The 26,014-nt window shown below is 37.8% G+C and overlaps 1 protein-coding gene across 1 annotated transcript in view; it reads left to right on the top strand.

The window, feature by feature from the left end:
- Positions 1-455: 455 nt before the first annotated feature.
- TBCA (tubulin folding cofactor A) overlaps positions 456-26,014 on the top strand; it is a 55,821-nt gene continuing 30,262 nt past the window's right edge. Inside the window, exon 1 of the mRNA XM_087815425.1 lies at positions 456-535. Within this exon, the coding sequence (XP_087671551.1) occupies positions 483-535 (53 nt within the window). The 5' untranslated portion in view covers positions 456-482. The remainder of the gene's footprint in view (positions 536-26,014) is intronic.

The following is a 26,014-nucleotide window of genomic DNA, read 5'->3' as shown; positions in this document are numbered from 1 at the left end:
GGGTGGCTATTTCATTAAAGACACATCTCTTCGGCCCGTTCGATACCAGATGATGACACAGAAAACATCTTCCATACGATAGTTTAGGTCACGCCGTCCACTCAGCAGATAATCTCGCAAAGCACCGTCGCCGCCAGCCCCGCCTGCAGGGGAGGGGCTGAAGTTCCGCAGCACCCCAGGCCCCGGGGCCGGGCAAGTACAACTGGTGTCCGCACCGAGGCCGCGGCGTCCCAGCGCTGAGGGAGGCCGTCGGGGGAGACGCCCGCAAGTCCCGCGAGGGGCGGGCGCCGAGACAGGGCCCCGCCCCAGGCCCCGCCCCTCCCAGGCCCCGCCCCGGCCTGCTGGGGAGTCGGGCCGCGCCGGGGTCTGCGCATGCGCGCGGGGCCGAGGCGACTCCACCGACTCCCCCGCCTTCTCCGCGCGCCCTCGCCGCACGGTCACCCCGATTCTCCGCCCCTCCTTCCCGCGGCGCTCGAGGGACCATGGCCGATCCTCGCGTGAGGCAAATCAAGATCAAAACCGGCGTGGTGAAGCGGTAAGGAGCCGCGAGAGCGCCGCCGCCAGCGCCTCTGCGCTGCCTCATGGCGGCCCGAGAGGCCGGGCTGAGCAGGCCCGAGGCGGGCGCGGGACCCCAGGCCTCGCCCGGGCTCCGCGGCCGGCAGGGCCGGGGCGGGGCGCGCCGGGGCCGGGGCCCGCCCTCCCGTGGCCTCTCCCTTCGAAATCCCCACGGTTGAGCTGCGAGGGTCGGCGGCGGCCCCGCCCTGGGGCCCGCGGTCGGGAGCTGGAGGGGCGGCGCCCGCGGTCTGGAGGCTGGGCCGGCCTTTGGAGGCACCTCCCGGGTGCGCGCCGGGTCTCCACGGCGACGGGACAGCAGGGGGGCGGGCTCCGGCGGGCTCTTAAGTTTCGGGGGGACGCCCTCATCCAGAACGGGGCCTTACGGACGCGCGGAGGTGCAGCCCGGCGGGCGGGACTCGCGGCCTCAGAACTGGGGCGTGAACTCCCGGCTCGCGCCCAACTTCTGTGGCCTCGCCCCCCCTCGGCTTCCCCGGAGCTCGGCCCACAGGTCGTGGGGCGCTGTTTAAGTAAGGGTGCTGCGTAGACCAGCCCGTAGCCGGCCCTCATCCTGACCGCGGTTAGACACCCGGGCGCCGTTAGGCCCCGGAGGTGGAGCTCTGTGGCGGGCATCCCGGCCGCGGAGGTAGACGGGCTTCTGCCCAGGCAGGTTGGTTTGCAGGAGAAATGTCTCCTCCTGGCCAGCTGGCCTTTTCCTCTTTGCCCACCTTTTGTCCCTTTTTAACTTATTTCCGCTGGAGGAGAGCCGCGGCAAAGGGGAGAACACACTTTTTAAGGGGTGGCCCCCGAAGCGCCGCGCCGCGCCTTCCCGGAGCCTTCCTCGTGACCCAGGCGGTGGGCCGGGTGCACAGCGGTCACCTGCACCGCCTCTCCCGAGTCAGGCTGCTCGTTCACACCGTCTTTCCGCCTCGTGTTTGCGGCGGTGAGCGCGCCCTTCGCGCCGAGCTCGGCTGCCTCGGCTTCTCCACCTGTGAGATGGGAGAGCGCCCGCCCCCCGCCGCCGTTGCCGGGCGCCTGCGCGCGCCGCGCGTCCCGTGTGAGCGCGCCCGGCAGGTGGCCGGGGACGCCGCCCGGTCCCCTCCTACGGCGAGAGGCCGAGGTCGGGCGCGGTGCGGGTAGGGAAATCAAGCTGCCCAAGGCCCCAGTGCTTGTTAGTCGCCGAGCGGGCGAAGGAACGAAGGTTTCTGATCTACAACTTTCTGTCTTAAGTACAACGCTTCAAAAAAGAGTATTTTTTATAATAGGAGGGGAATTGAGATATATAATTTAAAAAAATTTTTTTCAATTACAGTTTGAGACGTATAATTGAAAATGGAAATAATTTGCACCATTACTCAGCCCAGAGCTCTGTCGTTCACTCTTGCTAGGTTACTTAGGTAATGGCATTTTAGTAAGTTTATTTAGTAGAAGCACCAGGGTAGAGTGGAGAGTGCTTTAGCTTGGAAGTAATGAGGACTGACTTCTAATGGTAGATTCCCATTAATTACCTGTATGACCCTGTCATTTCTCATCCTGATGACCTATACTAGTTTATGAAGTTACTCAGTTCAAGTAGTTGTATGCTTACGGTACATATTCTAGAGAAAAAACTCGTGTAGATCATGAATAAGCTTAGTTTTTAGGCTTTCAGCATTCCCAAGTACTTACAGAAACTTCTTGGAAATAAAGTTTTGTTTTCAGCTTATTTCAATAATAGAGCATTATCAGACTTTAATTTTGATTCTTCATACTGCAGTAAATTTAGCTGTTTATTACACATATTTTGCTTTGGTAGATAACCATCTAACTCTGTAAATATTGTTTCCTACTTGCTTTCTCCCTGTTATTTTTCTCTGAAATTTATTTTAACTCTTTCCATCTTCTGCCAATTCTCCATCATACCTCAGCAAAGAAAAAGCTAGATGAGGGAGATACAGTAACATAATAATGATTGCTGGGACTGAATGATCATGGGACTTCATTATATTCTATGTTTAAAAATTTTCATAATAAAAAGATTTTTAAAGGTATGCATTTTTCTCCTCTCTCCAAATTTAAAAGACTTCTTGATTAGTTTTATGATTCAGACATGTTCCTGGTTTTGTGAACATTGGTTTCTTAAAGCAGTGGTCTAAAAACCAGTTTCTGTTCTCATCACCTCTTTTCTAGTTAGAAGTTCATTTCCCATAACCCCATTTTTTTCTTCAGAAGTCACAACTTGTATTTGGAAGAAGAGATTTAAAGTCATCATTCATGTCCCTAATTCCTTCAGTTTTCTCTCCAGGAATTGAGAGCCACTAGAAATATATTCTAGGAATTGGTCCTAGAGTTCAGTTTGGGTAGGCTGTAATAGGGAGGGTGCATTCTTGGAGTTTAGTGTCTGCTAGAATCCTTCAGGTGATCCAGAAGTGTCCTTCAGTGGGTTTTAGGAAGATATCTGGGCAGGCAGATGGAATACTACAGGAGTATGGAAACAGGTAGTAACTAGATGGTGATTTGGTATCAGGGAGCCCAAACACTGGGTGGAAGATGGGCGTTTGAGCATGTTGGCAAAGCCGAGAAGGCAGTCTAGTGGGTGGCAGCTATTTTAGAAATGAAAGTAGAAAAAAGTTTCAAGGGCATTATTTTAGGCCCTAGGAAAATAAAGAGATGCCTCACAGGGGAGCCCTAGTCTTAGAGAAACTTTGTTACTTTGCATGGTAACAAAGGCAAAGTATCTGATTTTTGAAAATGGATTTTAAGAAAGAGATTATATCCCTAGGAACAAAGAAAGAGTACAGTTACTAGGAATGGCTTATAAAGTGAGAGTTGGACAGCAGTGAGGCTGACTTGGTCCTGAGCCTCTGACTCCTAGAATTCCTTACATATCCCCTTCCCAGCAACAGGATTGTTTTTCTAGGACTAATTCTGGACATGAAACTAGAGAAATGGGTACACTGTGGGCTGGATGGGTAATTATACTAAGTTTCTTCTAGCAGCAGCCTTTGTTCACATGTGACCCACTGTTAGTGGGTGTAAGTTGGTAGGCTTGTGTCTGGCAGGCTCTTTTTGAAAATTTGGATCCATGTTCCAGGAAGATTGCTGGACCTAATGATGTCTGTGACTGGGTCACAGCTAATCTGGTAGCCCTAGCAGGGAGTTACCAAATATTACTCTAATTTTCTTCTCCAGTGAAGGACTGTAAAGTCCCCCCTCCCCCCCTTTTTAATGTCTAGGTGGCATCAGCACCCTGGATTACCTGGGACTGAAGGGTTTCTGAGGATGTGGAACCTTCATTGCTAAATCTGGGAAAGTTCTATGCAAACTACAATGATTAGTATTCATACCTCTTTTGTAACTAGCTAACATAGCACTGTTTTTCTGTGTTATATGGAGACTATTTGCTGATAGTACAACTGTGAATTGAGTGTTGTACCTTTCTTAAACTAAAATTTGAATGCATTCTGTAAATATGAATCTATGCCAGAGTAGCTTTTTTTTTTCTGTGTTAATTTAAATAGTGATTTAGAAAATAATTTTCACTAAAGTAGAAAATATAGGATTGATGTTTTAAACATTGATATAGTCTCTCAGCTAAATAACATGTCCACAATAAGTTTCTAAATAGAACTTGTGTTTTCTTTTTTAAACCACAGTTATGGTAAAATCACCAAATTCTTTAGCAAGAACAAAGTGTTTTCATCCATTTAACATAAAAGGTTATTTAATAACTTTAAAGGGAACTTATTTTCAATAAAGCTTACTAAACTAGCCCACTGGTGAGTGAATTAATGGATTAAAAATATTTTCTTAAATATATCATTTTGTAACGATTTTAGATTGGTATTGGTTTAAAATCCATTGTGAACAAAGAATGTAAGGGCATTGAAAATTGCACTGACTTTGGCCCATAGTTTCTCTCTGATTAAATGAAAGTGACACCAGTAGATTAGAAGGAGACTAGGACAATTCACACTGCAATTGTGTTAGTTTAACTTTAACAATCTTTTAACACTCTTGTTTAAATGTAGCTGACATACCATAATTACAAATCTACAAGCCTTGATTATAGAATTTTACATCATGAATCTGTGGGGAAATTGTATTGATTTTTTTTTTTTTTTTTTTTTTTTTTTATTAAAGCAAGCACCTTTCCCAAACTGTGGCATCTTCCCAAGTTTGTTTATACTTATACCTCTGGTATATAACTGTGTATGATATATATATCATATATACATATATACACACACACACACACACACACACTATCTAGAAAGCATAAAAACAACATTAAAGGTAAGTAAAATCTCCATGTTGTTAAATTTATATATTCATGTATTTATGTCATACTGATGTATATTTTATATATATACTAAACATATATGTTACACTGACATAAAAGTGAAAGATATGAATGACATTTATACTTATGTAGACATAGAGAGACAGTTTTTCCACTTTAGCTTTAGCTGTTTGTACACTTCTCTCATTTAAAGTAATGATGGATAGAAGTATGGTGGATAATATCTGTGAGAAGTTAAGGACATAGCCCTGTAAATTACTCCTGTAAGCTTTAGTAGCTTTGTTATCATCTTTTCTCCTCTTTTCCTATATCATATCCTTTGATTTGAGTTAAGCCAAAATGGCCAACTTCCTACCTTGAAACTTAGCCAACTCTTTTTGGAATTTCTGTAATATATCCAGTTCTGCAAAGTGATAGTCAAAGGCAGTGTCAGAATGGATTACAGGTGGTCAGCTCTTCACCACCTTCTGCCAACTACTTGGCAAGCAGAAACTCTTAGGAGCAACACAGCTGGGAGCCAGATGTCTCTAAGCTGAGAAGGGAGAACTCTAAGGCCACTCACGACCATGGTTTTTCCAACACAAGCTATATTATTCTGCAATTTGAATATGGGAATGAAAGATATTTTGATCCCTTTGTGTGTGTCTCTGTCTGTGAATGTGTTCTGTGTTTTCGTTGCATTTTTTGTTTGGTAGGAAATTTTGAAAATCTGTAGTAAGCAAGGTTGAAAAATTTTGTTAATAGTTCAGAACCCCTAGAATACAAATGCTTAGATGTGCAATCTATTTCATTTCCAACAATACATTTATAGAAGAACATAGTTTATATTGTGAAGCTGTTTTATATGCCCAGCTGATTTTTAAATGACAGATCACTGATCCAAGATCACTGATTTATTAGGTACATTTGAAGTACTTCTTTCTGAGTCCATTTCTCTTTCCTCTCCCTCTTTGCCAATAAGTAATTATTATTTTGAATTTGATCTTTATAATTTCCATGCATATTTTAAAAATTTTGATTTATATGTAGATATACATAAACCATATTACAGTATTGTTCTGCTCCCTTAACTTTATGTAAAGCTAGATAGCTAGTGCCCTGGCCACCATGTCTCAGTTGTTTGGAGCGTCGCCCAAATCACCAAAGGTTCATGGGTTCAATTCCTGGTCAGGGCACATACCCAGGTTGTGGGTTTGATACCTGGTCAGGTATGTACGTGAGGCAGCCGATAGATGTTTCTCTCTCACTTTTTTTTTTTTTTAGAGAAAGAGAAACATCGATTTGTTGTCCCATTTATTTATGCATTCATTGGTTGCTTCTTGTATGTACCCTGACTGGAGATTGAACCTGCAACCATGGCATATCGTGACGACCCTCTAACCAGCTGAGCTCCCCAGCCAGGGCGTTCTCTTTCTCTCTAAAAATCAATAAAATAAAAAAAGATAGATACACACACAGGAACTTGGTCGTATTGGTTGTCACCTGAGAGAGAGGCTGTATAACAAGGACAGGGATGGGAGGAAATTCTTATAATTTTCAATTATGTATTACCTTTCAAAATATAAATCGAAGGTTTAAAAATTGTAAATAGTGTCATATAGGAACATTTCTATAATTTTTTGTGTGCATATTATTATTTTTGAGATTTATTCATGTTTAAACAGATAACTCTAATTCATTATCTTGTATGTTTTTCATTCTGTTGTCAAATGATATTTAGTTTTATCTCTTCCACTCAGTTTTTTACTTTTTCAAATGGTGTTACCGTATACTTTGCTAAATATGGCTCCTAGTGCACATACATAACAGTTCGTATAAGGCACAATTTCTCAGGTAGTGAGCCCTGAATGGATTACAGGTATATGGAGGTATAGCTCTCCTTAACTTTCAGGATGGTCAGGTATGGCCAAGAACAGCCCTGGGATATACGGGTGAAGAGCCTTTCAGACAGAAATAATAGTAAATACAAAGGCTTGAAAAAGAGCAAGATTGGTCAATTTGAGGAGCAGCAGCCAAGTGAGAGAGAGGAGGAGGGGTAGGAGCCACTCTGCAAAGTAGGAGAAAGGGGGTATAGACCTTATTGGGCCTCGTGTGTAAGGACTTGAGCTCAGATCTCAGATCAGATGTTAGCACCTCTGTAAAAGTTTCCTAGCTGTCTCCAAAGTTAGTGCCTCCTTCTCAGTGTTCTCAAAGAACTTTGTAGTTTTCACTAAGACAATACTAAAAATACGTTTAAGCTATCTGTTGCATCCACTGTACCACTGGTTTTAAAAGTATGGTCTAGGGATCCCTTGGGGTCCCTGATATCTTTTCAGAGTATCTGCAAGGTTAAAGTTAGTTTCGTAACTTTATTTACCTTGTTCACTTTCAGTTGCTCATAATTGTACATTGAAGTTTCCCAGATGCTATATGGTATGTGACATTGCAACAGATTGAATGCATACGCGTATGAGAATTCAGATGCTTTTTGGGAAAATAATAGTTATGTTTCATAAAAGTAGGTTATTCTTTTTTTTTCATTCTCACCTGAGGATATGTTTTTGATTTTAGAGAGAGAGGGGTGAGAGAGACATTGATTGGTTTCCTCCTGTAAGTGCCCCAACCAGGGATAGAACCCATAACCTAGGTATGTGCCCTGATGGGGAATCAAACCTGCAACCTTTCGTTGTACAGGATGGTGCTCCAGCCAGCTGAGCCACCCAGCCAGGATAAAATCATTTTTTGGGTTTTTTTTTTAGTATATTTTTATTAATTTTAGAGAGAGAGAAGAAGGGAGAGGGAGTGAAACATCCATCAGTTGCCTCCTTCACGCCCCTTACTGGGTTTCGAGCCCACAATGGGGGCAGGTGCCCGGACCAGCGATTGAACCAGTGACCTCTCAGTGCATGGGATGATGCTCAACCAACTGAACCACACTGGCCAGGGCCAAAATAAGTTATTCTGACATGTACATTCCTTTTACGTTTAGGTGGATTAAATATACTTAAATCTTTTTAATTTTAAAAATATTCTTTAAATTGTTCAGTTTCAATTTCTAGTACAGTAATTATTATTTTTTTAACCTCTTTATTTTTTATTTCTTTTTTTACCAAGTTTTTCTTTTTTCTTTTTCTTTTTTTATTTAAAATATTACAAATGTCCCTTTATCTCCCCAATGACCCATTCCACCCCATGCCACCCCATGCTACCCCCTTCCCCAGCCCCCCTCCCACCATTGTCCGTGTCCTTGGATTGTGCATATCTGCATAAAATTCTTTGGTTAATCTCTCCCCTTCCACCCACCCGCCCTCCTCCATCCCTCTGACATTTGTCAGTCTGATCTATGCTTCCATGTCATTGAATCTATTGTATTCATCAGTTTATTAAGTTCTTTAGATTCCACATATAAGTGAGATCATGTGATGTTTGTCTTTCTCTGCCTGGCTTATTTCACTTAGCATAATTTTCTCCAGGTCCATCTGTACTGTCCCAAAGGCTACGAGATTATTCTTCTTTACAGCTGCGTACTATTCCATGGTGTAAATGTCCCGCAGCTTTTTTATCCACTCACCTACTGATGGGCACTTGAGCTGTTTCCAGATCTTAGCTATTAGTACAGTAATTATTAATAGACATAATTCACATATGCAAAGCTCCTTGGCTCCTGGGATATGTGATTTATAATAAACATGTATTTGGTCTTTCTCCCCATTTCTGACATAGAGCTCCTAAAAACCCTCAGAATTTCCTAAGTGTAGAAAGAGATAAAAGGTCTATTTTGTTATGTTAATGAGGCAACTTTTGGAAAGCCCCTAAGTCAACTAAGAAGGGAGGCTATTGCTAGGGGAACCAACCATGATTCAAGGATTGGGACTTTTAGTCCCATCCCCTGACCTCATTTATGCCTATGTAATGAAGCTGTGATAAAATCCCAAAACAAAAACAAATGACAATATACACTCTAGACACTGTTTTACACACTGCATTTTTTGCACTTCCATATTAGAAAATGTAGAACAGCCTCAGTTCCTTTTAATGACTGCAAAGTAGTCTTTTGTATGGACATACCACTTTTTTTTAAAACTAGTTTTTTTATTGATGGGCCTCTATATTGTTTCCAGTATTTTACTCTCTTGGAAAATGCAGTAATGGATTTTCTTGTATGTATGTAGTTTTACAGATTTCAGGTATATCTGTAGAACAGATTCCTACAAGTGGAATTGCTGCTTTAGGGAAAGAGAAACTTTTCTCTCTACAGGGTGGGGCAAAAGGAGGTTTACAGTTGTGAGTACACGAGTTTATTCTTGTATTATTATTTATTATTGTATTATTTATTTGTATTACAACTGTAAACCTACTTTTGCCCCACCTTGTACTAAATACTGTGGCTGGCACCCTGTAAATTAGACTGACAAAAGACAGATTAATAAGAAAAAAGCAAATAGAAGTTTATTAACATGCAAACACATAGGAGTACTCTGTAGTGAGTAACTCAGGAAGGGTTATTAGACTTGGTCTTATATAGCATCTTAACAAAAGAACAAGGAATTTGTAGAGAAGTGACAAGCTAAAGGAAAGGAAGTTTGGGTTTCTGACAGATTGTGAGAAGGGAAATATTTGTGGGGGAACTAATGGAAGATAAGGGCTAATCAGTAAAGTTTGTCATGTAGACTCCTTTGGTGCCATATCAAGGCTAAGGGTCTAGAGTTGTCTTTGGTAATTAACTTCTGTATTCTGGTAGAGAGGAGAGGGGGGACACTTGTATACACTTATGTTCTCCTTTTAGGTAAATAGGGGGAGGGCAGATAACTTATATCTGCTTTTTCTCAGTTTCCCTCAGCTCAAAATTATTCTTATGCCAAGGTCGCATATTTTGAGGTGGCATATTCTGCTATCCTTCACTGGCTCAATTGGCATGTGTGTTTTAAAATTTGAGAGATACAGTAAAACCTCTATATAACTGACTAATTTGGGCAAGGGGGTGTCCATTAAAGCTGAAGGTTTGTTATATAATAAAGTAGGTTTTCCAAATGCGTATGTTAGAAAATAGACAAATTAGTTAATTGACCTGTTTTTACTTGCGCAGGCATGTTTGTGTAATTAAAATTAAGTATGTAAAAGTTGTCCTTATGTATTTCAGTAATTTTAAATTTATACTGAATAGGTCTAGTAAATGTGTGTATTCATCAGTCACCACAAGTAAACAAATGTACACGGCTGGGGCATGGCTTAGTGCAAGTTGGAACATCAGCTGGCTCATGTTAAAACTGTTACAGAAAGTCGCACCACTCTACAACAGAACCAGTTACCACATGGGATGAGGTGTGATCACATGCTAATCATTCGTTGAACACTGTTTACAAGCAGTGACTTGGATTTAAATATGTAGACTATAGTTATAGGTATGTAATATTCATTTATGTTGGCGAAGTTACTACAGTGTTTTTTCTAACATACGGCCTATTTGCTAAAATTTGTTAAAAATAACTGAATTAATAACAAAAAGTAACCTGTTAATTTAATTACAAGCAAATCTTGGTTAAAAGCATTTTTAAATTAACAGGGTGTTAATTTGCATGTGACATAGGGACCGGAAATTTTGTTTGTTAAATCAAGTGTTTACTGTATTGGCAAGTTGCCCTCTTATCTATTTATAATTCCACTAATAATTCTATACAATATCTTAGCTTTCAGTTTAGTATACCCTTTTGGTCTGGAAAGAATTAAACTCTGTAAGTGGAAATTGCCTAGTGTGTGTAGTTTTTTTAGGGAAATACTTTTCACATTGCTAAAAATGACAAAAACTGATGAGGCATACAGGTATGCTAAACAATTTAAATTAATTTCACTTCTGAAATAGTCCTAAAAGGAGAAAATCTTGTCCTTTTGAAACTAAATTGTAGAGCTGATGAAGTACCCCTTAGAGATTCTCTCTCTCCTGCCCTTCTCTCTTTCCATGTTCCCTTGCTTCCCACTCCCTTCCCCAACAAGACAAGAGAGGTAGTTAATTTGCTCAGAATTACCCAGCCAATTACTGGTAGTGCCAGAATTGGGAAACATTCTAAAATTACATTACACTATGTCATAGAACAAGTCTGAATTCTTCAGAAGGATTTTTCTGTTATATTCTGTTACAGATTTTTTAAGTTAGATTTTATTCAAAGTTTGGTCTGTTGACATAAATGTTCAAACCTGTAGAGAATTTTTGTAAGAATTTATTTGAGTCAAACTGACAATATGATGGGAAGCAAGATCTCAAATGTTCTGGAGAATGGCAGTTTTGCAGTTTCTTTTATGTCTTTGGAATTAAGGAAAGAATGTAAGGAAGATTACATGAAAGTGGGAGAAAAGCAAGGTATAGGATAGTTAAGATTATGTGCTCCCTTGAGGGTGGTTACTCCTCCAAGGAGTCTGAAATAGAGGCATTTCAAAAATGTGTTAAACTAGATGCACAAAAACAATGGACAGGGCTTATATAAGGGGAAGATAAACCTTTTATAGGCCTGGGGGATGACTACCCACCATGACCTGCCCAGTTAGGAATTTATGATCACCCCTTGGGGTTAGTTTCAGTTAGATTTATTATAGAACCTCTTTTTCATCCACAGGTCCTTGAAACTAGACTAGGTTCAGTGAGCTTTGACTCTAAATTATTTTTCAGTTTTATCATTGGAATTTCAGTTTTAAATAATAAATATGTGACATCTAAAGAATAACCATTGGTTATGCTAGAAATAAGTTTAATAAACTGGCCAGCTTTACTTTGTGAACATTCATTTTGTATTCAGTTCTGCATTAATGCTTTTAGGAAAGCATGTGAATTGCTTTGATTCTTGAGATCATCTTGATTTCTCCCCTTTGGAGAAATTTTAGAGAATATGTACTTTCCACATTGTTGAAAATTATAAGATAAAAACAGATTGGGTATGCAGATAAGCTGAAACATTTTTTAAGTGCAAATCTAAAATTCAAAAATCTAAAGAAAACTACAAATCTAAACTGTTTTAAACACTGTTGCCAAAGAATCTATCTGGGCAAATAGACTAAGAAGAAACAGAAAAAACTTTAAAAGACCAATAGCACCTTGCTGGCACATTGCTAATAAGGACTAATAGGTACTTAAACTGATGAAAGTGATTCAGACAACAACATATTAACCCCCTACTGTGGCCTGTTTTAAGCTGTTAATAGACATTAGCCTTTTAAGAAAGACTAACACTTTTATATTCCTTTCCTAAGCTTTTGGTACATTTGTGAACTGTTATAGCCACTTGCCATATTATATTAGATTCTTATAGGTCAGTGCATTTTCCAGTGTATTTTTGAGAAGTGCTAACTGCTCTGAAAGTTTAGATTGCTTGTAGTCTTTAAGAGTTCTTAATTTGATAATTTCACATTTAATTTTTATTACTGTAACTAAATTTTTCTGTAGAAGTTATATGGGGAGAATACATGCTGATGTACTTTTCACTGACAAAAGGAATGTGAAAATGATTGTTCTTAGGTTTTATTTTTATTTTTTTACATATTAAGGCCATAATTTTTTCAAAAATTTTCTACTTGCATATCTATAAAATTATAAGTATTATAAATACTTGGTGATTTTCCACAAATAAGTCTAATTCTTAAAAATTTGGCCTATAAGTATATGTATGAGGAGGGAGGATTTTAACAGTATAATTTCCTTTAAAATATTGAGTAAACTTTTTTAAATTAATTAATTATTTATTATTATTAAATCCTCACCTGAGGATATTTTTTCTATTGCTTTTCAGAGAGAGTGGAAGGGGGGGAGAGAGAGAGAGAGAGATAGAGAGAGAGAAACATTGATATGAGAGAGACACATTGATTGGTTGCCTCCCACATGTGCCCTGACTGGGGCTGTGGACCAAGCCTGCAACCGAGGTACGTGCCCTTGTCTAGAATCGAACCTGGGACCCTTGATCTAACCACTGAGCTGAACTGGCTAGGGCAAAATATTGTAAGTAAACTTTAATGATGACTTTCTACATGTTAGGATAGTAACTTAAGTTTTTGTTTAGGTACATTGTTTTTATAACACTTTTTTAAAGAAGAGATTAGTGAATAGTTTTGGATGTTTTATGTTTCATAGTAATTCCAGTTATAAAGTTAATAGATGTTTGACTTGGTTTTTACAATAATTTATCTTGAAGAAGCTGATTGCACGATATAAGTAAATGTTGAAGAATATATTGATTGGATTAAATAATGTTGTGTGTGATTTGGATAAATTAAGACATTACCAAAAATTTTGGGTCTTTGATAATTCTTAGAGGTAAAAACATAAGCATAGTACTTAATTTGTGATCCAGATAGGACAGTTTTAGTGACCACAGAAGTGAATGATATGTATACAAAGCTTATTTCTATTATTTCTCATGCCTATTCAAAACCAAGGGGGAAAATGAAACAAAATGTTTATGAGAAATTGCCATATCCAGTTTGTGGATTTATTATTATAACTACGAAGTGAATATCTGAAGAGCAGGTTTAGGTCTAAGTGTTGAGTTTATTACTGAAGGTAGTAGTATTAGGGCATAGCTTTTTTTGTTAGAATTAGTCTTTTGATTACGATCAGGTTTATTTTTTAAATTGATTTGAGAGAGAGAGAAAAAGGGATGGGGGAGAAAGAGAGAGAGAAACATTGATTTGTTGTTCCAGTTATTTATGCATTCAGTGGTTGCTTCTTGTATGTACCCTGACCGGGGATGGAACCCGAAACCTTGACATATTGGGACGAAGCTCTAACCAACTGAACTCCCTTCCCAGCGCCAAGATCAAATCTATATCATTATACCAAACAATTTTCTCTTATCCTGGAATAGATGCTTGTTTAAAAGTTAAAATAAGGTAAATCCTTTTTTTCCCATATTATTTTAGTATCAAATTCTCCACTCTAATGTCCCACTTGGCTGCAATTGTTTTCATAACTTAGAAATAATTGAAACAGTGAAACATATCTTCAGTGGCAGTTTGAGATGTTTCTAAAGGCTGACATTCCCTGTTGGGAACCAAATGGACAAAATCCATTCAGTCTTCATATGTGGGTTTTATAACCATTGGAACAGAAGTGACTAGTAAATTTGAAGACATCAACAACCAATTCTTTCCCCAGCAGCAAACATATAGAAACTCATCTTTCTTACAGTTTTAAGTGGCTACTATGGCACTTGAATATCCCTGTCTTTCTTCCCATGGGGAAAATATTTTCTAATAAGCCAGAGTTGAGAGAAAATGTAAGGTGATAACTGGCTACTAATATTACTGCCAACCTGGACTGTGATAAATTTTCCCAGGCCTGAGGATTCTGTCATTGGTTTTATTTCAACAGCTACTTACTGAACATTTGTTATTCATAAGGCACTATGCTAAATATTGACCACTGTTCACTAGAACTTTGTTATTCAGTTTTTGCCAAAAATGACCCCCCAGTGGGGATCAATTCTTAGTTGAAAGAGCATTCATAAGTGCTTTGTAACGCATAACACATGATATATCTTAGCTTAACATTCCTTAATATCAGATGTTCAGGTTTATATTTATTGTGAAAATTCAGACTAGTGTCTTCCTTGAAATTAGTGACATTTCACTTAGAATACAATGTTACTGAATTAAGTAAATTAAGTTTGTGGCTTAAACTAAGTTGATTTTAGTAGCAAAAAAAACATTTTGAAATAAAAGTAATTATTACAGCATTGTTCTGAACTATGGATAAATATTATTTAAAGTACTGCTTTGAAACCAATGAGTGATGAAAAAAATGCTAAAAAGGGAAAGGCAGTTATATTACCACTTTTAAAATTGAATTGCTGAGTACTAATGTTTTTTGCTTCCAAAATTTCTTACCACCTTCTGCCCCAGCATTTAGCTCCCTCTTGCTTATTTTGGCAACATAATAAGCTATGGGAAGAGCAGTGTTAGTAGATATTTTTTGAGCTGTCACTAAGTACTACATGTGTGTGTACTTTTAACCACCACAGTGCTTATATGAAATAGTTGTAGTGATCCCCATTTAAGAGATGAAAAAAATGGAGTTTAAGTAATTTGCCCAAAGATAAACAGCCAGCAAGTGGTAGAGCAAGGATGAAAGGGCACCTGTTGAGTGGCACCAGTACGCTTGACTATACCCTTTTTTACTTTGACAAATTTATTAAGGGGATGAGGCTGACTCTGTGAAGTCACTGGATATAGGAAGATGAATCACACTGTGCTTTCAAGGAGCTCCCAATGTCAGGGAAAGACATAAGTCATGCAGTTAAGGACAGAATGCTTCCTGAACCCAGACCAGGTTATGGCAAACTGTCTCTACGGCAGAGTTTTTCAACTTTGGCACTTTTGACATTTTGGGCTGGATACTTCTTTGTTGGGTGTCGGGAAGGCTGTCCTTTACATTGTAGTGTGTTTAACAGCATCCCTGTCTTCTACCCACTAGATGCCAGTAGCACCCCTCCCACACACACACTTGTGACAATTCTTGGCATGGGGACAGGCTAGGGAATAAAATTGCCCCTGTTGAGAACCACTACTGTAGTGTTAAAGAGGCTTATTGTAAGTGACATTTGAGTGGGCTCTTGAGGCTGAGTACAAGTTACATTATAGATAGAACTATATGTATAAAAGTATGAGGTATGACTCAGTATATTACATTTGGGAGTTAATGTTTGTGATGACTGGAGCATTTAGGGTGTGGGGACTGAGGAGTTAGTAAGAGATAAGGTTGATAAAATAAATTAGGATCCAGTTGTGTATGTCATACTAAGAAGTATTGTTTTTTCCCCTGTAGGTAGTAGAAAACCATCGTAGGTTTATAGGTGAGTGACAGCCTAAATGATCCACATGGTATTTACTTGCCTCTTCTTTATATCTTCAAGTATTGCATAAGTGTAAGTTCTTTGAGGGCAGAGACCATGTCACTCTTGTTCACCATTATATCCTTAGTGCCAACGATGATACAGGACTTGGCACAACCTTGTGAAATAGGAAGGGGGAAAATAGGGAATTTATAGATGTGAAAACTCTTAGAAGAGGTTGTGGTGGCCATGAGAATGGAACTTGAAGACCCTCACACTCAGGGAGTGTAATAACCAAGGGCCCCACTACTGAATTGTGAAATCCGTTACATTTTTTTCTCAAGGTCTCTCTTTCCATCACCTGCTGACAGCCGGTAGCAGACTCTCCTTTGCTGGGAGACATGGAAAGCCTTGCCAAACCTTCCTAAAACTGCATGGCAGTCTAAGGTGCTTTCCTAACCTTTCCTCTTTCATTCAGGGTCCAACTTGCATCATTGTCCGATGACTCTCCTGGCCTTTGACAGCCACCTTCCCATTTTCTCTCTCATGAGTATATGCACTGATAAAATCCTTGCAGGTTTAACCCCATCTTAGTGTTTGCTTCTTCAAGGCCCTGGATAACACAGAAATTAAATGACTTTCAAAAGGGCACACAGTTATTAATTGGCAAAATAGATTCGACAATTTAGGTTTGAGGTCTCTTAGTCCTACCTTTAAGAACCATTATATATGCTATTCTTTAGTAAGGCAATAACTTTTGACTCTGGCATTTATATCTCCTAGCCAGTCTTTTGAATCTAATGCCTTTTATCAAATTGCCTGTGATAAAATGCCCTACTTCTGTAGTTGATTATCAAGCCTTTAAGAATCTTGAATAGTTATTCCACATTTCAGCCCAATTAAGAATTTTCTAGCTATCGTTTTCATGTTATAGACAATGGTATGGAAGTGGAAGAAAATACAATACACAGTTTATGTTTTGTTGAGTAATGTGTTATGAGATCTTTTCAAATCCCCAAGTTTGCAAACAATAATTTCCTTAGATTTCTTTACTTATTATTATCACTGCCACTAACAGTTTACTCTTCTGGGTCTTTTTCCTGCAAGAAACAAAATGTTTTTTATTTGTGTTTTAATTCATTTACTAGAGTTATATCACACAAGGATAAAAATAAAGAACAGAAAAACTGCATGGAAAGTTGATGCTGGACAGTTGTTAGACTCATTAACCATATTGGTGACTTTTTTCTGAATGCTGTCTTCTCAGCTCATAACCTTCAGAATTGTATTTCAGCAAAGTTAAAATTATATTATGTGAACATTTGGGGGTATTTACTGAAAGTCAAGTCTTCAAATGTTATATCCCCAAATGTCCTTTGTATTCTCTTGGTGACCATTGACACTGGTCATGTAAGAAATGCCCAAACTTGTAGAAAATTTTTACAGGAGTTTATTTGCACCAAACTGATGACATGCCAGAAAGCAGTATCTCAAATGCTTCTGAAGAATGACAGCTTGCAGCTTCTGTTATGCATCTGAAATTATGAAGGGAATTTAAGAAAGATTGCATGAAGGTGGGAGAAAGCAAAGTAAGGATTGGATTATAAGATAGTTAACAAGATTATGTGCTCTCTTGAGGGTGGTATTTCAAAGGTGTGTTAATCTAGATGCACAGAAATAATGGACAGACTTGCTTAAGGCAAAGGTAAATCTTTTACTAAAGTTATATGCCTGTGGTGTGACTATCCACCATGACCTGCTAGGTTAGGAATTTATGATCAGATCACCCTGTGAGGGTACTTTCTGTAGAACACTGTTTTCATCCGGTTTTATGGCCAGTAAGGTAGGGAGTAGAAGGGGAGAGATGAGTGAGAGACATGGAGAGGAAGGGACATAAGGTTAATAGAAAAGGGAATAAGAGGTAGAAAGAATGAATGAATGCTACTTGCTTTGGGCCTCAGGTAACATCACACTTATTTTGTCCATTAAAGAATGAAGCTCCTTGGGAGTGGCAAAACATGCTTTATTCTCTTTGCAGTCTTCAGAATCCAGGATGGTGCCTTAAATTTAGTAGTTATTCAAGAAGTGTTTGAGGGCCCTGGCTGGGTGGCTCAGTTGGTTGGAGCATTGTCCTGTACACCAAAAGGTTGTATGTTCTATTCCCGGTCAAGGCATATACCTAGGTTGTGGGTTCAGTCTTCAGTCAGGGCACGTAAATATATCAACTTTTGAATATCAAATCTTCCTTCAGGCTTTTTCTAACCATGCAGTTTCCTCTGGTGAGCACATTCCCCAACCAGTAGCTCAGATTAAAATTTACTAGTCCTTAATTTTATGCCTCTTCTTAATCATTACTTCTTTCCTGAAGTCTTCCCTGGCTAATGGCAGAATCAGGTGCTCTTCCTCTGTGTCCCATGCACCATCAAACCTATAGACTTACCTGCATCTGCACCATTACTTTCCTCATTACTTCCTCTTAGAATTAAAGATCTGAACCTTGTATTGAAAGCCAACATTCTACCTGTGCTCTAAATGCCATCCTCTAGCCCATTGTGTTTCTCTTCTCTTTTCTGTGTCTTTAATCTCTTTGTCAGTTTCATACCAAGCATTCAAGCTTGATAAAGTCACTAACATCTTAAAGAATCAACAGCAACCTTTACATCTTAAAGAATCAACAGCAACCTTTATCTCGTTTTCCTCCCTAGGAGCCATACTTGTCAAAAGAGTTGTCTGTATTCACAGGCTCCACATTCCAACTTCCCAGTCATTTCTTAACCCACTGTGGTCTGGTTCTTTCCTTACCAGCAGTGGTGAAACAAAGGTCACTCATACATTGTATACTGGTGTGGATCAGCACAGGTTAGCTCTGGACATTTTCACTTTAATGTCACATAGGCACCTCAAACATATCATAATCTAAAAGGTACTAGTTTTATTTTTTACCCTCTCTTGGCCTCCTTATATATTTCCTCCTGAGCTCCTTCTCTCAGACAGTGGCACTATTTTTGGCTTTTCCCACTCCCTTATCTTCCCACATCAATCACTCACCATTATTAAAATAATTTTCAACATCTCTTAATTCCCACAGCTACCACCCTGGACTAGGTCATCACATTCCTTTTCCTGGATTACTAGCATACTCCTTGTCTGCCTGGCCCCAGTCTATGGGTCCTCTCTATTGCATTCTCCATAGTATAGTCATAGTGATATTTTTAATAGGTAAATATTACTATGCCACTCACTTAATATGACTGTCAATTACATTTAGAAAAAATCCAAATTTTTACTATGACCTTATAAGATTACATTCTGGGCCCCCCTGCTCTCTTGCTTAGCTTTATCTCTTACTATTCTCAACACTCAATGAACCCCCCTTACTTAATTCTCAAACCAACTTTCCATACTCTCCCTTGCTTTAGAATCTTTCATTGTTCTTTTTGGTACCTAGAATGCTGCCTTCCTGCTTGCTACTCCTGCCACATACCCTTTCTCTCTTCTTTGCTCTGTTAATTCTTACTCATCCATCAAATCCTAAGTTTGATATCACTTTCTTGGGAAAGCCTTTCCTAACTGCCTTTCCCCAACTCCCATTTAATTTGGCTCTGATGTAAGACAAAATAAATATTCTCCCCAAAAGATTAGTGTACTTTACTGAAAGAGTTGTGGTTAGGTTTTAGATTTTAATGTCATATTCTTATTTGGATAACTGGGTTTCTGGTTGTAAAATTTCTTTAGTATCTTTTTTTAAAGGCCCCCAAGGAGCCTTTTACTTGCTACTGTGTTTCAAAAGAAGAAAATTATGAGGTGAGAACTTGATGAATAGTTAAGAAAGGTATTTCTAAGGGAAGAATTAAATTTCTGCTCCTTGGTCTTATTAACAATGCAGGTAACCTAAAACACACACACACACACAGTTTCTGTAGAGGAGCAGTGCTGGTGGGCCTCTTTTGACTTTGAAATCCTGAAATATTGGTCTCAGTAGTACATTTCCCTTGGGAGATAGGCAAGGGGGAGAAGTGATCCAACCAAAAATGACTCTCCTTCTTTATAGAGCAGTTTATTTCAAACTTTTTTGATCCAACCCAGAGTAGTAAATATATTTTATTTTGCATCATGACACAATACAATAATACATATACATATATAAAACTGAAATAAAAGTTCAATGAAATATTCCTATTTTTACCACTATGATGCACTCCGTGTATTCAGTTCTATAAAAACAATGCTGATCACAACCCAGTGAATTGATTTCAGGTGTCATGTATTACAACTCTGATTAATGGGTTACAAACAGCCTTTTGAAAATACTCCTATAGAAGTATCTAGTGACTGGAATCCATTTTTAGATTGGTCAGTTCAAATGGGAGCAGATCACAGCCAAGTGGGCGCCCTTGGTATGGGAAGGACTTGAGTAATAGTTACTGAATACCTCTTATATATGCAGTTTTGGACCAGGAACTATACTTATTTTATATTCACTACCACAGTGTGTGTAGTCAGTCTTCCTCTGTTACATGGGGAAACTGAGGCTCAGACTGGCAAGTAACTCATTTAAGGTCATATAAAGGCATTTGCACCGTATCATTATGTTTCCCAAGTAACACTGCAGTATACATGTGAAACTTCGAAGGGAATTAGTGACATTTAGGTGTCTTCCAAATTTTATAGTGGGAAATAACAATAAAAAGCCCCATTAAATGTGAGTTGAGACAGGCATAAACATTGACAAACAGTTAAATAGTGATAGATTATATTGGCTTTCCAGAGAGCTCAAGTTCTTCATGCCTCTGCTCATCCAAGAGGTAGAGGTAATATTCTTAAGGCTGAGATATATGGGGTTCTCTTGTTGTTAAGTAAATGAAATGTTCAGAGGCTTTACTACTGCACCAGAGCAGATAATAAGGCAATTAGAACTGTTAGATTGATGAAACACCAGACTGGAATGAATTACATCATGAATTGCAAAGAAACAAGAAATTTTACAGCAACTTTTGAGACCTGAAGATGAAAGGCATATTAGTAAACTGAAGAGAAATTGATAGTTAAAGTGCAAGATTTATTGACCTGAAAAACCCAAGTAAGCATTTTAGGGCAGTTTAGAATATATTTATTAGCTTTGCAAATAAATAGAAAAAATTATCACTCTATGCTGATAGCTTAACTTCTTCGGTTACTAAAATGAATTTAAGATGTATTTTTTCCTTTCCGCTTTTTGTGCTGCAACATAATCTAGGGATCATCTAGAGCAACCCCCTCATTTTACAGATGTTAAACCTGAGACCTATAGAACTTAAGCAGCTTGCTTATCCAAGATCACATTACAAAGTAGTCAAGAATTAGAACTAGAACCCAGGTCACATGACATTTCATTGGCTTATCTTTTATTTGACTTGAGTAGGAACATTGATGAATGACTTCTTATATAAGTTGATTTATGGAATACTGTACGTTGTTTAAAATTCCAATCACATAAGTAATCCCGCTGCTAACACTTAAATATTGCACTATTTGCCAAATATAGCTCGAAGACAGTCACTGGAGATAAGCTAGCCTTTTACTGTTCGATAAGGAATCAACTCTGCTGCTTCATTTTAACAAGGCTTCAGATTATACTTTCAGTGTAATAATCAGATCATGCAAATGTGGTCATCCATACCTAGAAGACAGACTTCTGGTAGACTCCCTAGCAACATGAGCCTTTTCATATTTATGTCAAAAACTTCAGGAGTGGCTGTAACTGTTGGTTTAAGCAAACAGGAAGACTATTCAATTATAAGCTCTGTTTTCCTTTAGAAAACTTTTGGGAATATTATTTTCAGGTATTTCCAAAAATTCTTTCTAGGTTCCAGGAACCATATGTACATATGTCTTTAGTTTAAGCAGGCACAACTAAATTTCATTGTTTTAGTTACTAAATGTTAGATATCTAATATTCATCATCTATATTATTTTTAATGTAATAATACAGGGTGATTATTAACTGAGATATTTATGCAAATAAATTAATTGTAAAGCATCATATAGATGTATGTTATCAAGATAGAACAATTTAAGTCACAGTTATTTGGAAAAGAAATCATTTTAAGAGAATTAGAATTCTGCTGGATATGTTGAGGAAGGCTTCCTGCAGGAGATGATATTTGAGGTAGATCTTGAGTAGTGGAGATGAGGAGATGGAGACAGGGAAGAGGAGTCATTTCCTCTTCGCAAAATAAATAAAATAACATCTCCAGAGCTCTTTTAGGAAATGAATAGAACATTTCAGGCATAGCATGAACATCATGGTAGAAGTGTAGGAAGCATGGAGTGTATGAGGAGAAATACAATCCACAAGGTCTTTTATGTCCTTTTGAGACATTTGGAATTCTGTAGGCATTGCTTCTGTTTATTGATTATTTGACTAAAGCGGGAATTGTAGTGACATTTTGAAGGCTGAATTGTGGAGGTAAAGAGAACAGTTGTTTCTTAGTGTTTCATAATTTTTCCCCCAGCTAGATTTTTAACTTAGATCTCTGATATACTGTTTATAGTTAAATGCTATGTAATAGTGGTTGCACAGTCAATGTTTATTTTAAATGAATGCATTTTTGCTTAGGGAATTTCTTTTAAGTGGAGATAATCCGGTTTTGTTTTGTTTTGTTTTGTTTTGTTCTGTTTTGTTTTGTTTTGTTTATAATGCAAACCTATGCATAGGACATATAAAACTGGCCTTCTCATGTTTGCCAAAAACTAATAACACCGTTCAGAATGCATATAAAATATGTAAAAAATAATAGAAGAGTTAACAGTAAGCATATGGGTATGTGAGATACAAATTAAGCTAAATAAATTTGAATGCTCTTAGATGTTTACTTTTTAATAGAATAAAATTATAAAATTACTACTCAGTAGGGGTGAAGCTAAAACCTAATTTTTACTAAAATGATTAATACATTCAGGAAAATTAAAATAAATTCAAGTTAGTTGTAAATATGGACTAAAGACCAGCAGTTGGGTAATACCAAAGGTAATAATGACATTATATTGAATTGGGGTGGTGTTCTGCATTATGCCAAGGGTGTTGCATTAAATAGTTTTATTTAAATTATATTAATTACCTGGAAGAAAAAAGTGCAAAAAAAATCTACAAAGGATGCAGAATTTTGGATTATAATTAGAACTGAAAAGAACTAGAGTGATGAGTCATGCCTAGGTAGATAAGCACAGTGAAATTTCCTTTGAGGGGAAATTGGATCAGATTAAGTACATTAAAATGTTTTGTTTCTAATTTGGCATTTGCCAATCTCAGTTAAAAATAAGAGCCTATCTTTCATGTCATGATTCTTTGTATCTATTCAAGATGTCAATAAATCAAAATCTCTCAATAATATGCAAAACCTAGATATATGATTTCATAGGACATAAGACACCTGTATTTTTATAGAGAAACATTTTTAAGATTGAGAGAAATTCTGAAACAGCAAACTTGTCACTCCGTGGAGAAGCAATAGTTCTAGAAAATTATTTTAGTAGTATCCCAAATCACTAATTGGGAAGACATTTTCATTTTTTCTTTAAAAGTACTTTAAGAAGAAAAGATTGTAACAAGTTTCTTCAACTATCGGTAATAGCCACTCTGAATATTAAGTCGATGAGACTACTTAGAAATTACCTCTCAAGTTTTATGGAAGTTTCTCTTCCTAAAAAAGATTTGTTAACTTTCACTTTACCATTAAATTAAAATATTTTATTTGCGGAAAGTCCTCTCTTATCCACATGAAACCTAGAAGCCATAAAGGTAAGATTGATAGATTTGACTATATAAACATTATAAAATAAAATTTCTTTAGGGAAACAGCAAAAAAGGAAGTGCAAAGAGGAAAAATAAAAAAAGGTGGAAAGACGACCTATTGGGGAAACTATTTACCAACCACATGACAGATAAAGGATAAACTAATAAGAAAGAGATGAATACTCGAGCATAAAAGTAGGTAAGAATACAAACAGGAAATTTACACACAAAGAAAGAAGTAGGGTTGGATGACATATGAAGTATTAATAATAGCACTGTGTACTATGTATGGTTGTAAGCACTCTACAGATATTAACCCATTTAATTCTCCCAGATAATATTATTGTCAGATACTGTTGTTGTTATTCTTGCATTATAGTTGAAGAAACTGAAGCATCAAGAATTTAAGGAACTTTGAACCAGTGGAACCAGCATTCAAATTCAGACAGTCTGGCTTCAGACTCTGTACCCTTAATGACTTTATCTTAGCTATTTGTAAAAATGCAAATAAGCACAGCAATGATATTATTGTTCACCTATAATATTGGCATAGATAAAACTCCAGTACTAGGTATTGGTGAAAGAAACAGGCTTTCTTCTCACTGTTGGTCGGAATGACAATTGGTACACAATTTGGCAATACATACCACTAAATAAAATGTATATACCCTTTGACCTAGAAATACCATGCTAAAATTTTCATCTAAAGAAAATATACAGACAGCGGTATAGATGTATGTTTAACGATGTATGTTCATACTGAGATGTATGTTCATCTCAGTGTTTATAATGCTACTGAAAAGTTGGAAATATAATTTAAATATTCATTGATAGGATATGTTTAATATAGTACTAATCAATTAAACATTACATAATTGTTAAAAGAAGACCTGATGTAGGGCTGTATACATTGACATAGGAGGACATTCACAATCTATTGAATGAGACTAGACCAAGATCACCATGAGCCAAGGAAGAGAAGTTATCTTGTTCACTGCTCACTGCTTGGCACATTTTAAGCATATGGTAAATACCGGATGGATGGATGGATGGATGGATGGATGGATGGATGGATGGATGGATGGATGGATGGATGGATGGATGGACGGACGGACGGACGGGAGAATGCAGTGTAGTAAAAAGATTCTAAGTCTTGAATCTGGACGGTTTCTGTTCTTGTGCCCTCCTAATAACAACAGATCACTTGAATTCAAGTCCTTTAAAACATTGCTGTTCCACAAATATAAAAAGAAGCAATTCAGTTTGTATTAATATCTATATTAATTTCCTAGGGCTGCGATAAAATTACCACAAACTGGGTGGCTTAAAACAACTAAAATTTATTCTCTCACATTTCTGGAAACTAGATGTCTGAAATCAAGTTGTCAACAAGGCCATGTTCTTCCTCCTAAAGGCCCTCAGGAGGAATCCTTCCTTGCCTCTTCTAATTTCTGATGGTTGCCAACAGATAGCTGATGCTTGGTGTTCCTTAGCTTTTGGCAGTATAACTTCTGTCTCTGCCTCTGTTGTCATGTGGCCTTCTTCCTTGTGTATCTCCTCTTTTAAGGACACCAGTCATTGCATTTAGGGCTCACCCCAATGCAGTATTATCTCGTCTTAAGAATTACATCTACAAAGACCCTGTTTCCAGAGAAGATCACATTCTGAGATTCCGGGTGGATATGAATTTTGCACAATACTATTCAACTAAATACAGCATCTTAGTTAAATACAGCCTTAAGGATATAGTCTTTCTGAATATCCAAGCTTTTGAGTTTTACTTTTTTTAAAACAAAAATTAATTTAAGCATTAACTGGAAAACTTTTTGAAACATTTTATATAATACTGCTGTCAATATTTAAATTATTAATACATTAAAATACCCAAGAAACTGAAAATAAGATTTAACTTCAGAGGATAAAATAAAGCCAACCTTTAATAGATCATAATAGATTGACTGTATTGTCTTTTCCACAAAGAGAATGTATAAGTGTGTTAACATGAAGCACAGAATAAAGAAAATGTTGGTTTTGTCGATCATAAGTGCTGTCCAGGAGAGAGTAGCCTTCTGAGTACACTTTTACTAAGTTTGTAAGACTACCCTGTCTGTCTCTTTTAAGTAAAACATTGGTTTCTGAACTTTGCTTTTTAGCAATGATACTTTTTTCCTCCAGAAGAAATCTTACATAGATTCCAAGCATAGTAAACAACAAAAAATAGAGCTGCTGAGATAACTCCTTAGACTAATGCTGGAAAGGCTGAAAACTACTTAAGTTATAAAATATTCTGTTTATATAATTCTCCTTTTTCTGGTTCCATACTCACCATTCAACTTTCTGTAAGGCTATGGTTTTTCACAGAGGTCTGCCTGTTATAAAATAATGGACTTGCCTTTTGGAAAAAGACTTTTCTAGTGCAGGTAACAATTATGCTCCTCATTGTATGTTAATAAATTGGCATGCTAGCATTATGCATAAGCCTCATTAACCAACTGTTATCCTACTGTTTAAGACATGATTGCACTCGTGGTGGGCTGACCAAATAAACTTTGAGCTTGAGAATTGGAACCTTGGCTGTGATTAATTGACCAAGGAAGGGAAGGCATTTTAGTGAGG

The sequence above is a fragment of the Miniopterus natalensis genome, chromosome 3 (assembly GCF_054644295.1).
Source record: "Miniopterus natalensis isolate mMinNat1 chromosome 3, mMinNat1.hap1, whole genome shotgun sequence".
Lineage (NCBI taxonomy): Eukaryota > Metazoa > Chordata > Mammalia > Chiroptera > Miniopteridae > Miniopterus > Miniopterus natalensis.
This window is presented reverse-complemented; position numbering and strand designations above follow the sequence as displayed.